Below are 13,405 nucleotides of genomic sequence, written 5' to 3'. Positions count from 1 at the left end.
CCAAAGCCTTTCATCCATTAGCAAAAGAAGAGAAGAGAAGCCTTGGGGGGGGGGGGGGGTCTCATGCTCCTTTAGACTCATTGAGCCTGCCCCACGCTTCAAATGTGTATTTGGTGTCCTTTGCAGGCAGCCTTGGTGAGTCAGCAAAGCTGAGCAGGATGTGTTCATCCCACTCAGCCTCTGCTCTCACCACTCTCCTTTTGGAGCATTGGGAGTAGGCAGTTTGGCAGCTCAACTGAGGTGAGAGAGGGGAACCAGGCAGGCTGGTACACACGCACATATGTAGCTCCACTTTTGGGCACTGCATGCGCAAGTGGAACTGCTCATGAACACCAGCTTGCCTCTTGCACAACGCATTTCAAATAGGCCATGGTCCAGTAATGGGCCATGGCCTGGGGATTGGAGACCCCTGCTCTAGAAAGACTCTAGAGATGACAAAATGTGGGTAATTGTGGTTTGAAAGGTTTACTTTTTTGAAATGTTCATAAAACCTTCCTCCCATCCTCCTAGATGCAATAAATTATTGTAAAGGCTTTTAATGTTAGGATAGTCTATAGGAAGGATGTTTATCTATCTGTCTGTCTGTCTGTCCGTCCATCCATCTTTCACAAAACATGTATGTCATTCTCATAGCTTCTAGACAGCTCACATTATAATTTTGAATATCTTCTGTCTCTTCTTCCTAAGACAATCATTGAAACCAGACTTACTTTTTTTTCCTTCAGTCAATTGCTGATGGCTTTAAAGAAGCAGTACAATATGTGCTACCACGTCTCATGTTAGTGCCTGTTTATCACTGTCTGCACTATTTTGAATTGCTACAGGTGAGATACGCTGTTTAAAATAAATTACAAGTAAATTCTATATACAAATTGAATGTGCAAATATATTAAATCTGGATTAAATAAAAATGTTGCATCTGTTTCATACACCAAATTTGGTCATTTCAACATGTAAACTATTTACTACTTTTGTCGTTTTTAATAATTTTTCATTTTAGCTTGACTAGTGTTTGTACTGGAGTTTAAAAAACAAAATGCGGATTTACTATATTTGCCAGCAAGTTATAGATACATTAAAAAGACAATTATGTTTTATTAGCATGAGTTAATAATATACCCAGCTGATAGATGAGCCTTTCCCAGCTTAGTGCTTTCCAAATCTATTGTTCTGTAGATTCTATTAGTTAAAGACTGATACCTCTTGTAAGCACCAGATTCAAGTGTGTCAGTGAGGTCTAAGAGAAATATGAACGCCTTGATAATTAGAATGTTAAATTTAGCATTACTCAGAACTATTTGTTTTCATTAAAAGTGTGCAAAATGTTTTGTTCTGAAATGCTTGGAGCATGAAACTTCATGACATTTCCATATTTCAAAATTTCTGAAATAGTTTCAAAGTTGAAATTTTCTTAAAATGTTTATATCAGCTTTTTTTACATCCTTAACTTCTCTTTGTTGAAGCTACCTTAAAATCTTATTTCCCTTTCAGTATTGTAATTGAAAATGAACTTGTAATGTGTGCAGAAGAAAGTGTCCAACATTTGACATTCAAAGAATGCTCTTTATCACGGCTACTCAAAATTTAAATATAGAATTAGAAAAACCCATTAAATATCTTTTGTCAGATGTCCTGCTCTAATATCCAATCATGGTGCTTTTAAATTTATGCTTATCATGAAAACATAACAAAAAATGACTTGCAACTCTGTTTGGTAATATATTCTGACTGCTATTTCAATTATGCTTTTAGAAATTTTTTAAGAAGTATCAACAGGATGAATTATTTGTATGTGCAACTGCCTGAAATACACACTGACATTTATGTTTGGACTAATCATTTTTGTTCACTTGAATTGCTAAAATAATTGTTTTGATCAGTGTGCACGGAAATGTATACTTAGGTTGTATACAATTTGTATTTTGGTTACTCAGATATTTCTATAAATTCTTCTCTCCTAAATTAACTCCCCATAAAATTGAAATATTTGTTTTTTTCAGCAACTTCAAGAATGCAGTGAAGATGAAGAAGACTGTGAATGTTTAAAACAAGCCATCACAGCTCTCCTGAATCTCCAATGTAGTATGGAACGCATTTATAACAAACATTCACCTAGACGTCGACCTGGGTAAGAAAATTAGTCATGGCATTATTCTAGCCGCAGTTTAGTCTTTGGGAACATTAGCAAATATATTGACCTTTGAAGAGAAAGGCAGATAATGTCACAGGAATTAAAGCTGTGAGTCAGCACCCTGACACTTTCTTTTCCTTCTGTTAAGGCCTTTTTACACATTTTGTTTTAAAAGTAAGCATATCTGCTTTGCACAGACTACAGTTGGTAACTGCCAAGTTTAATCTGATAAACTATGCTTTTAGGGAGCCTGTGTCTTGGTTCTACAACCGCCAAATAAGAAGCAAGCATCTGGCCATAAAAAAAATGAATGAGATCCAGAAAAACATTGATGGTTGGGAAGGCAAAGATATTGGTCAGTGCTGTAATGAATTTATAATGGAAGGCACACTGGCAAGAGTAGGCGCCAAGCATGAACGACATGTATTTCTCTTTGATGGTTTAATGATCAGCTGCAAAGCCAACCATGGGCAGTCCCGACTTCCAGGTTATAGCAACGCAGAATACCGACTCAAAGAAAAGATTATTATGAGGAAAGTCCATATAGTTGATAAAGATGACACTTGTGAATACAAAAATGCCTTTGAACTGGTGCCTAAGGATGAGAACAGCTTTATCTTTGCTGCCAAGTCTGCTGAAGAGAAGAACAACTGGATGGCAGCCCTGATTTCCCTCCAGTATCGTAGCACTCTTGACCGAATGTTGGATGCCGTACTATTGCAAGAAGAGAATGAGCAGCCCCTACGACTCCCCAGTCCAAGTATCTATCGTTTTGCAGTGGAAGACTCTGAGGAGAACATGGTTTTTGAGGACAATCTTCAGAGCAGGAATGGGATTCCGATCATCAAAGGTGGAACTGTGGTGAAACTCATTGAAAGACTAACTTATCACATGTATGCAGGTATCTAGATTTCCAATATAATGTTTTTACATTATTTACTTATGGGAGTTATGACTTATGAATTACTTAATTTGGAATTGTGCTTGCCTTTCTAGATCCTAATTTTGTACGTACTTTCCTTACCACATATCGCTCCTTTTGTAAGCCGCAAGAGCTCCTAAGTTTGTTGATAGAAAGGTAAATAAAAAATCTTCCCAATTCCTTTGTGATGAATTTTTATCTCAGAGTAACAGTAATAAAATCACCATGTTGGTAAGCTATTTTAATAATTTAAATGTTAGCACATTTATTTTTGAGCAATCTATTTTAATGGCATTTCCTATCTCCTCTTTTCAGAATACATACTTAATTATATAAAGCTTTTAGAAAGGTTTGTGTGGTTTGGCAGTATAAAGCTAAAACAGTTTGGATTCAGTTAAAAAGAGATAATGAAGAAAGTCTGCTGGACAAAGATTTCTTTTCTTGTAAAAGAAATAATAAAGCACTGCATTAATGCTTGGAAATTGGTGGTATACTAGTAGTAATTATTTAAGTCCTGGTGGAACAACTGGATCAAATATTACATGCAGCACATAGCATGAGTTGTAAAAATGTGACAACAGTTTTCATAGTGTTTTGCCCAAGCAGAATACAAGTTTGGAATTTGATACTAGGATGAAAGGATGAAAATGGGTTTTCAGAAACCTTACAAATTCAGAATTACAGTATTCTATTACAATCCATGGGAAAGATGAAAGTACAAATATTGACCTGTACTCCAAATTTTGACTTTCTCAGAATCCTTCAGATCATTTGTTTGGTTTCCTGACTTTGAAGAAAAGACTAAAAAAACAGGTCAAAAGAAACTGAAATAATCTGGATTTTAGTAATTGTTATGTTTTATGAAAAAACTGGAGAGAAATGATTGAATTGCCAACATTCAAGCTCAGTCCAATGGCAAAGAAATTACTCTTCTGTAATTGGCAGCTGCATTCCATTTGTATATTACATGGATGATTAGGCTTCCATTACAATAAAAAAATCAGTAGTGACCAAATCGCATGTCTACTATGAGTCTTACAGTTGAATCATGTTGCTGATGTACAAAGTGGAACCCAAATCAAAATTAGTAAAGATAATTTGAACTCTTTGAAAAGAGATAGAAATACTTTATTTGATACTTGATACTGGTACAAAAATATTAAAATGAATTGGATTAATGAATACATAGATCCTCAAAAATATAAAAATGCAATATTTAAAAAGAGTTAAGATCAAACTTTTGTAGAGCATTCTGAATTTTTAAGCCTGATGACTAAGATCTTGATATCAGATGCTGGATGCCAGGGAGTTAGTTCTACTAGCTGTATTTTACATATCTGTTTAGTTATATTGATTAGAATACAATAAACCACTGATAGTCTTATTGAATAAATATAACAAGAATAAATGAAGAAATTCTTATCCCTTGTTCCAGTTATCATCAAGAATGTGTTTCCAAATCTTTCTCTTTTCTTTGTATTCTGGATCTGCTGTGACTGTTCCATCTTCTTTGTCTTTATTAGATTTGAAATCCCTGAACCTGAACCAACTGAAGCCGATAGGCTGGCAATAGAGAAAGGAGAACAACCAATCAGTGCAGACCTTAAACGATTTCGCAAGGAATATGTCCAGCCAGTACAACTCAGGTTTGAGCTTTTATCTCCTTATAACAATTCAAACTATGATTTGTTATCATAGCAAGCCCTGCCTCTCTTTTTTTCAATTGAGGAAACTGTTTCAGATGTCATCTCACTTAAGTATATCTGTTTTACCATCAGTTGGGAGATCTCAGCTTTTGTTTGTGAAAATTAAAAATAGTTTTTAAAAAATCTCTTTTCTCCCTTTTTTCCCCTTAAGGGTATTGAATGTGTTTCGGCACTGGGTAGAACATCATTTTTATGACTTTGAGAGAGACCAAGAGTTACTCAATAGACTGGAGACATTTATTTCCACTGTAAGAGGTATACAATTTTAGTTGATAATTTTCTTTAAATGTGAGCACGGCATTATTTCACGGTTATTTCCTAAGTCTTTAGGAAATAAGTAGCTTTTTACAAATCCTGAGTTTTCTTTTGATTTGCACTTATTCATGAATCAGAAGACAATGGTAGTTCCAGTTATTATGAGACAATGTTGTTATATCAATTTCCTTTTTCTGTTTACAAAAAAGGCATTACATAACTTTCTGAATGCTTCTGCTTTTGTGCTTTGCTGCTTCCATTAAAATTAGAGTCTGAATAACATTTCTTATCCTAATTTAATGCATTTTAGGAAACCTGTGTTCATTATTATATGAAGTGAGAAGAGCGTGCTTAAATGTAGGCTTTATGTAAAATAAGGCATAGGATATTCCTTTCAATAGCCTACATCTGGTATGCTGTGTTTTTAGCACCAATTTAAGTTCAGTGGTAGTGATTTCTTCTGATGTGTTTGGGTATTAGCCTGCATATCTCATTGGTCACTATAATGCTAAATTAGAAGACCAGGCTTTAAGGTTTTCCTTACTTTTGCAATTTAAATGCTATTGGCCTGATTGTAAAAATCATATGTATTCTGCTACAGCATATTAAAACTAATTTTCATTACTTAAAAATGGGACAAACATAATAATTTACCTCAAATGTCTCCTTGTACACTGCATTTTCAATGCAGAATACATTTTAAGAAGTGCATACCATGTATTTGCTAAACAATTTATTATCTCAAATTTGATTTATAAAATATTTTATGTTAATTATTAATATGGGTAGTCCTCGACTTAATTAAAACCAAAATTTATGTTGCTAAGCAAGACATTTGTTAAGTGCATTTTGGCCCATTTTACTACCTTTCTTGCCACAGTTGTTAAGTGAATCATTGCAGTTGTTAAATTAGTAAAACAGTTGTTAAGTGAATATTACATCCCCATTGATTTTGCTTGTCAGAAGATAACAAAAGATGATCATGTAACCCCAGAACACTGCAAGCATTATAAATATGAATCAGTTGCCAAGCATCTGAATTTTGTTCATGTGACCATGGGAATGCTGCAATGGCTGCAAGTGTGAAAAATTGTCATAAGTTAATTTTTTCAGGGCCATTGTACATTTGAACAATCTCTAAGTGAACTGTTGTAAGTCGAGGACCACCTGTAATGGAAGTTTGTTTTGTTTCACACGCTGCATGAAAGAGCAATGAATTTGTGCTTTGTATCTCTGATATCGAAATCCTTTATACAATCTACCAGCAATGTCTGATGTGTTTTCCAGGCAAATCCATGAAGAAGTGGGTGGAATCCATTGCAAAGATTATCAGGAGGAAAAAACAAGCTCATGCAAATGGCATAAGCCATAATATAACATTTGAGAGCCCTCCCCCTCCAATTGAGTGGCATATCAGCCGTCAGTTTGAGACATTTGACCTCATGACATTGCATCCCATAGAGATTGCTCGGCAGCTAACTCTCCTGGAATCTGATCTCTACAGGTAGACCACTCCTTTGTTAGGTTGACAACTCCTTCCATTGCATAAGTCAAATAGCAAAATGTTCCTTTGTTTATCAAATTCATTGTGCAAAGTCCATTTGAAAAGTACAGTATAGAGCAATATCATGATTGCGGTACCAATGCTGTCTGGTTTGATATTTATAGTACTATAAGTACTCCTTCAGTAATAAGCTAATGTAACATACTGATTGAAGTATGTTAGCAATAAGTAGTAACAGAATAAAGCACAGTGTTTGGTACTAGAGCATAGATTTTGTGTCTGCAAGTTTTATTATTATTATAATAATTTCTGTTAAAAGGATTTTAGATAGAAGCTTTGAAAAGGAATTCTGTCTGAAGTCTTAGTTTTGTCCATTGGAGTACCTCATAAAGGGTGTCCTGAGTACAGCTCCCATTATCCCTTTCATTGACTCGTGTTATTGGGCTGATGGGAGTTTCAGGCCACCACATTTTGAGAATAAGATTGGAGAACGCTAAGTCTGGTAATCCTGGACCAAAGAGAGCAGTGTTTTGATTCATCTTAAGGCAGTTTATATGTGAAATCAATACAATAGGTCACTAACTCAGAAGTTGTACCGTATCTTTATTCCTTCAAAGTAATGTGAAGAAAGATATTAAAGTAACTTTCAGAAGTAAGACTATTAAGTACTGAGACAATATACGTAACATGCTTTAATTCACCTAAAGTACAATACAGTGCTAAATATATTTATAACTGAGCATTTGAACAAAATATTGCTATTTCTAGAAGAAAGTAAAAATAATTTATGTTCAAGCTGTGGATCTAACTCATGTTTACTATTTTCTTCTTTGAGTGATGTAAAAGTCAAACAAATAGGGTAGTTACGTTTACTATCATTTAAAAAAATGACCCTTGGAATGACAGTTGTATGCCATCATATTGCTTAGCAAGTAAAAAGGGAAGGCCCATAGTATCTACACAGATTATGACGCTGTAATTTTACTAAATGAAATGCCTGCAGCCCTTCTGAATTTTCTGTATATTATACTCTTCCAACTGTGCACATCTGCACCTTCCTACACAAAGTTCTTTTGTTTTGTTTTGTTTCTGTATCAGGGCTGTCCAGCCTTCAGAACTTGTTGGGAGTGTGTGGACAAAAGAAGATAAAGAAATTAATTCCCCAAACCTGCTGAAAATGATTCGGCACACAACGAATCTTACACTTTGGTTTGAAAAGTGAGTAAAGTCACTTATATCAAGATATGCAACTTGTATCAGCTCAAGAGCCAGAATTTGCACAGAATGGTGTGACATTGAGGAGGAACCATGTTTATCGGGGTTAAAAGGGAATGCCCATTAAATTCACCAACTGTAAACATGCAAAAAAGGAGTGAGCAATTTTGTTGTATCACACTGCATTGGAGTCTTACGGCCACACAATAGTTATCAGTTGACTGTATTTTCTTGTGCCTGGTGTAGCTGCTAAGGATGGGACAGATTTGTAGTGGAAAGTTTGAAGAAAGCTAAACAAAAAGAAAATCTTTCAGAAATATGTACTTAATAAATGAATATATGATGGTATTATTCATACAGGACATCTGAATTAATGTTGGGGGAGGAGCAAAATGAGAATATGACAATAGTTTTAAAATAGCATCCAACAAGCCTCTGTACTGTTTTTTCTTCTCCTTTTTCTAAATTAGGTGTATAGTAGAAATGGAAAACTTTGAAGAGCGAGTGGCTGTGTTAAGCAGGATTATAGAAATTTTGCAGGTTTTCCAGGACTTAAATAATTTCAATGGAGTTCTTGAAATAGTCAGTGCAATGAATTCTGTCTCGGTGTACAGACTAGACCACACCTTTGAAGTAAGTCTTGGTGATTGACCATTAATCAAAGTGTGACCGATAATTTTAAGCTACAGTTTTATACTAATGGCAGCTGCAGTTCAGTGCAAATGTGAATAACATGGTGAGAATTATTTCCCAAACTAAGTGTTTCTGATAATCTATGTGTGTACACTTAATTTAGAATTTGCAGGATGGACATCAAAGAAGGAGAGGACCAAGAAAGACACCAGGTCTTTAATAAAGCTTAGAAAAGATTATTAAGAAACAGCCCCATAAATATTTACAATGTCAGCAGGTTATGACCTCAGTTAGCCAGATGAACCCTAACCACAGGGAAGGTTAACTTCTCACAAGGAAGCTGGCGGAAAGGGGCAAATCTTAAAATCCTTCCCCATCTCCCATGGTCCCCCACCCTTTGGAATGCTCACCTTGGTTCTGGGATAATTAGCAAGGAAAAAAATCAATGTCTATGATTACACTCATTGGAAAGGAAGAGATTACAAGAGAGTAAGCAAGCACACAGTGGGTAGTATACTTTGAAAGTATGTGTATTGTTAAAACATTTTTAGATTGTGCAGAAATGGATAGACTGACACTAAAAATAAAAAGAAGACAGTATTTTCGAGCATGGGACTTTTTTATATATGGTTGGATAGCAGAGATAGAAATTAGGAGTGGAAAAAGTATTATTGTATAAAAATACATTGATCCAGACAATACGCTGTTCATCAAGCACTTATGTATCTAATGTGAAAATATATAAATAAATTGTTTTGATTTTTTTTTAAGTATGTGTATTGGTGCCAGCAGGCTTGACATGCTCCTGGCCAGACCTCTTAAGGATACAAAAGGAAGCCTTTGGGATCAAATTGATTAGGATCATGCCCATTTCACATAGCAGTCCAAACTGAATCTGGATGCTAATTAGGGGTGAAATTCAGTAGGTTTTGACAGGTTCTGGAGAAGCAGTAGCGGAAATTTTGAGTAGTTCAGAGAATAAATACCACCTCTGACTGGCCCCAGAGTGGGGACGGAATGGGGATTTTGCAGCATCCTTCCCCTGTCACGCCCACCAAGCCACACCCACAGAATCGGTAGTAAAAAAAATTGAATTTCACCACTGGTGCTAATTAACTAATCAAGGTTGCAAAGCTGAGGTAACTTGCAAGCAAGTAGCATCTTTGCCTGCACACAAAGAAAAGCAGTTTAGGAAGAGACAGCTTATCCAAGCAATCTCTCCTATGCAGGGAAGGAAATTCTGGGAAGGAGGGAAAGGAATAAGAAAATGGGGGGAGGGAGGGAGAGAAACAAGCTATGTACAAGACACTGGTAACGCTTTCTTTGTTTATCAACTTTGCATCCTGCCTTTTGTATAGGACCTCAACACATATATCACGTCACATCACAATATAGTATGATAAATCATGAAAGAGATTTTTTGTGGAGATTAAATAAGGTTTCTAATCTGTGATAATATAAAGTAAATCCTAGCACCTAGCTCAACATTCATTGTTCCATTTTACTCTGCCAATTATTGAATTATTTTGCATTATACTTAAAGAAAGAAATGTACATTTTATTATTTTATTTTACTACAGCCATTGATTTCTGTCCTTAAAACATGTATTTTAATAACAAAAAAGAGAATATATAGCAACCAAGATGATTATGTATAAGGCATAATTATGGACCGCAAAGACAAGTAATATTGAGAAATGATATAGACTAGAGAGATGTTGTGAAGATTTCACAATTTCTGGTCAGCACTGACAATTACACAGATATAACCTACAATATCAATATGTGGAAATGTTTTTCTATCCAATATCAGGCACTGCAAGAAAGAAAAAAGAAAATTTTAGATGAAGCAGTAGAATTAAGTCAGGATCACTTTAAAAAATATCTTGCTAAACTCAAATCAATCAATCCACCATGTGTGCCTTTTTTTGGTAAGTTACAAAACAGAGACAAAAAATGGCTGTATTTTATATTCCTGTTAATTCATAAATGGTTAAGGAAATTATGACATTCTTTTTGGGGTATTTTACAGTATCTTTTGAGAGCATGCTTTTCTGCTGAATATTTTTCTTTCCTTGATTAATTTTTGTATGAAAACTAAAATGTATTTAGATTTGAGATGATTGCTGAAATGCCTTCAGAGTATGGTTCCAAAGAAGTACCATGCTAACTAAGTTTATTTTGTATAACATCAAATGCTATCTATTTTTTACATATTTCAGCCCAATTTAGGGGAGGGGATCTAAAGACATAACATATTACTGGAAGGCATACTAGAAGTTAGCAAGCTTATTAGTTAATGGTCCAAAATGGTTTAGTGACGTGGCTTCTCTGAGGTGTCACTGAGTTAATTTTGTCAGGAAATTGAGTCAGTCTTAAGTTATGGTTGATCCAACAGAAGGTAGTAGATTTTTTTCATTTGCTGCTATTCGGAGTTGGACAGCAAAACTTTCACTTCCTTCTCACCATTCAGAAATGTATCGAAAGTCATCTCAGGCTTGGGGGAAGTATGTAGGGTCTTCAGGGGAGAAGAGGAATCTTAGGGTCTTTTTCTAGTGAACAGACATGGGTACAACTGTATGTCTCACTGCAAAATGTGCTATAAATTGTGTTCATTACATGTTATTTTACATTTCATGTCATGTGACATGTGGAATCTTGCCCCTTATTTTTTTTTTTTTTATATAATTTATTACACAGTGCAACAACGCATGGAAATAGGTTGAGTTATTAGCCGGATGCAGCAAATTAAAAAAAAAATCTTCCACAAAAATTTCCTTGTTGCATTCTCATAATATAAAATGTCAACTTCTTCTGCTAGATGTTCTAAAGCTCAAAAGGGTAGTGCAATACTTAATGTATAGTTACCATTTAAGGCTAATTTTTCTAAAGGCTGTGTGTCTGTTGTCTTCATGAACAAAAAAGAGGTCATGGATGTGAAGAAGCTAATAGCATTTTGCCCTTTCTCTCTATTTAGGAATATACTTAACAAATATTCTAAAGACAGAAGAAGGGAATCCTGACTTCCTAAAAAGACAAGGGAAAGGACTGATCAACTTTAGTAAAAGGAGGAAGGTGGCTGAAATCACAGGAGAAATCCAACAGTATCAGAACCAACCTTACTGTTTACGTGTTGAACCAGACATCCGGGTAATTGGACAGCACTGCAGAGAGAGTTCCTTCTGAATTTGATAAGATGACAAATTGTGTTTGGCTACTTTGCTGATAACTAAGCCAGGAGTGTAATGCAGCTGCAAAAAAGACAAATGCTATCCTAGGGTGCATTAATGCAGACAAAGTGGGCAGATCACCGAAAATTTTCCACACTGCTCTCCCACATTCTGAGTACCATGTTTCATAACAGACTGCCAACAACTAGGAGCAAATACAGAGGAGGGCTACCAGGAAACCCTTGAGAGGAACTGTTAAATTATCTGGATATGTTTAGCCTTCAGAAAATAAACTGTGCAGAGATATGATTGCCCCTTCAAAATAGCTGAAGGGTTGTCACTGGAAGTAGACATATTTTCTAATGTCTAAAAGGCAATAATAAAACCAATGTGTTAAAAGTATGGGGAAACGGATTCAGGCTAGATTTCAGAAGAAATTTCCTTATGGTAAAAGCTACCAGCCAGTCGAACAAGCTGCCACATAAATAAGTGGGTTGTTTTTGCTAGAGGTCTTCAAAAGAGGTTGGAGAGTAATTTTTCAGCTGTTTTAAGTGGAGAGTTGTAGAGCTTTTTAAAGTCCCTTCCAATTATGTGATTGTATATTAGTGTTTTCTACAATGGTGAGAATTAGATTTAGCAGTAACTCACAAAGTGTCCCAAGTTCTTAGATTTTATTTATGAAAGTAAAATTAGATGGGAGTACCCTGCAGCCACCATTAAATTGAACTAGCTTTCATATTTCATGTTTGCTTTCAGTTCAAAATGTATAGAAATATAGGTAGTCCTTGACTTACGACCATTTGTTTAACAGCAATTCAAACTTATGATGGCTTCAGAAAAAGTGATTGAAACCTGTTCTCACATGACTGTTGCACTACCACAGCTCAGGCATTTGGCAGCCTGCTTGACTTTCTGACTGGTTGCATAACACTGCAGTCATATGATTGTGATTTGCTTCCTTCCCAGCTGGTTTTTGTCAAAGTCAGTTGGAGAAGCTGGGTTTGCTTAATGACCTTATGATTCTCAGTGGTCACAGTAAAAATGATCATAAAATTGGCTTTTGTCACGTGATACTCGCTTAACGAATGCATTACTTAGTGACCAAAATTCCGATACCAATTGTGACTGTAAGTTGAGGACTTCCTGTAGAGCTATTTGTTCATTTCACATATACTGTGTACACATGCAATCCCATCCATAAATAATTCCAACATTGCTAACGCTATGTGAGGAAATAAAATATGATACAGTGTAAACTGATTGAGAGCCTAGGAACAAGTGTGATTTCTAGAATCTTGCTGGGATTGGGCGGTGGGAGGTTGGCATATGCTGACACCTACTGGAACTTTTTGTTATGATACGGTTAGTTGAAAGCTTACTTTTTTGTTTTTTCAGAGATTCTTTGAAAATTTGAACCCCATGGGAAATTACCCAGAAAAAGAATTCACAGACTATTTATTCAACAAATCTCAGGAGATTGAGCCCCGAAATTGCAAGCAGCCCTCTAGATATGTAAGTAGTCAAATAATGTACTGATAGTTCTCAGTTAATGACAGTAATTGAGACTGGAATTTCTGCTACTAACTGATGCAGATGTGATGCACAAGTTCATTTGACTACATCGTTTAGTAGCAGCAGTCCCAGAACTCTCCATTGCCATTGTTAAGCAATGATCAAGGATCACTGAATCCTAGCTAGTTCGCAAGCAGGATGGCCAGCAGGCAAGGTGTGGTATGAGTGCACAGGGCAAGGATTTATTTTATTTATTTATTTATTCTTCGCATTTCTAGACCGCCCCCTCTCCCAAAAAAGGACTCGGGGCGGTGTACAGTCCACACAACAAATAACAAATAATAAATACAAATATAA

General features: G+C 35.6%; 1 protein-coding gene across 3 annotated transcripts in view; it reads left to right on the top strand.

The window, feature by feature from the left end:
• SOS2 (SOS Ras/Rho guanine nucleotide exchange factor 2) overlaps positions 1-13,405 on the top strand; it is a 43,872-nt gene that overhangs the window by 13,986 nt on the left and 16,481 nt on the right. For all 3 annotated transcript variants that reach the window (XM_081939809.1, XM_081939808.1, XM_081939810.1), the window contains 12 exons: positions 726-824; positions 2,001-2,128; positions 2,377-3,032; positions 3,128-3,209; positions 4,577-4,699; positions 4,911-5,014; positions 6,302-6,518; positions 7,617-7,736; positions 8,204-8,366; positions 10,180-10,297; positions 11,344-11,516; positions 12,932-13,048. In XM_081939809.1, the coding sequence (XP_081795935.1) occupies positions 726-824; positions 2,001-2,128; positions 2,377-3,032; positions 3,128-3,209; positions 4,577-4,699; positions 4,911-5,014; positions 6,302-6,518; positions 7,617-7,736; positions 8,204-8,366; positions 10,180-10,297; positions 11,344-11,516; positions 12,932-13,048 (2,100 nt within the window). The remainder of the gene's footprint in view (positions 1-725; positions 825-2,000; positions 2,129-2,376; positions 3,033-3,127; positions 3,210-4,576; positions 4,700-4,910; positions 5,015-6,301; positions 6,519-7,616; positions 7,737-8,203; positions 8,367-10,179; positions 10,298-11,343; positions 11,517-12,931; positions 13,049-13,405) is intronic.

Source organism: Natrix helvetica, assembly GCF_964273705.1.
Source record: "Natrix helvetica genome assembly, chromosome: 1".
NCBI classification, from domain to species: Eukaryota; Metazoa; Chordata; class Lepidosauria; order Squamata; family Natricidae; genus Natrix; species Natrix helvetica.
This window is presented reverse-complemented; position numbering and strand designations above follow the sequence as displayed.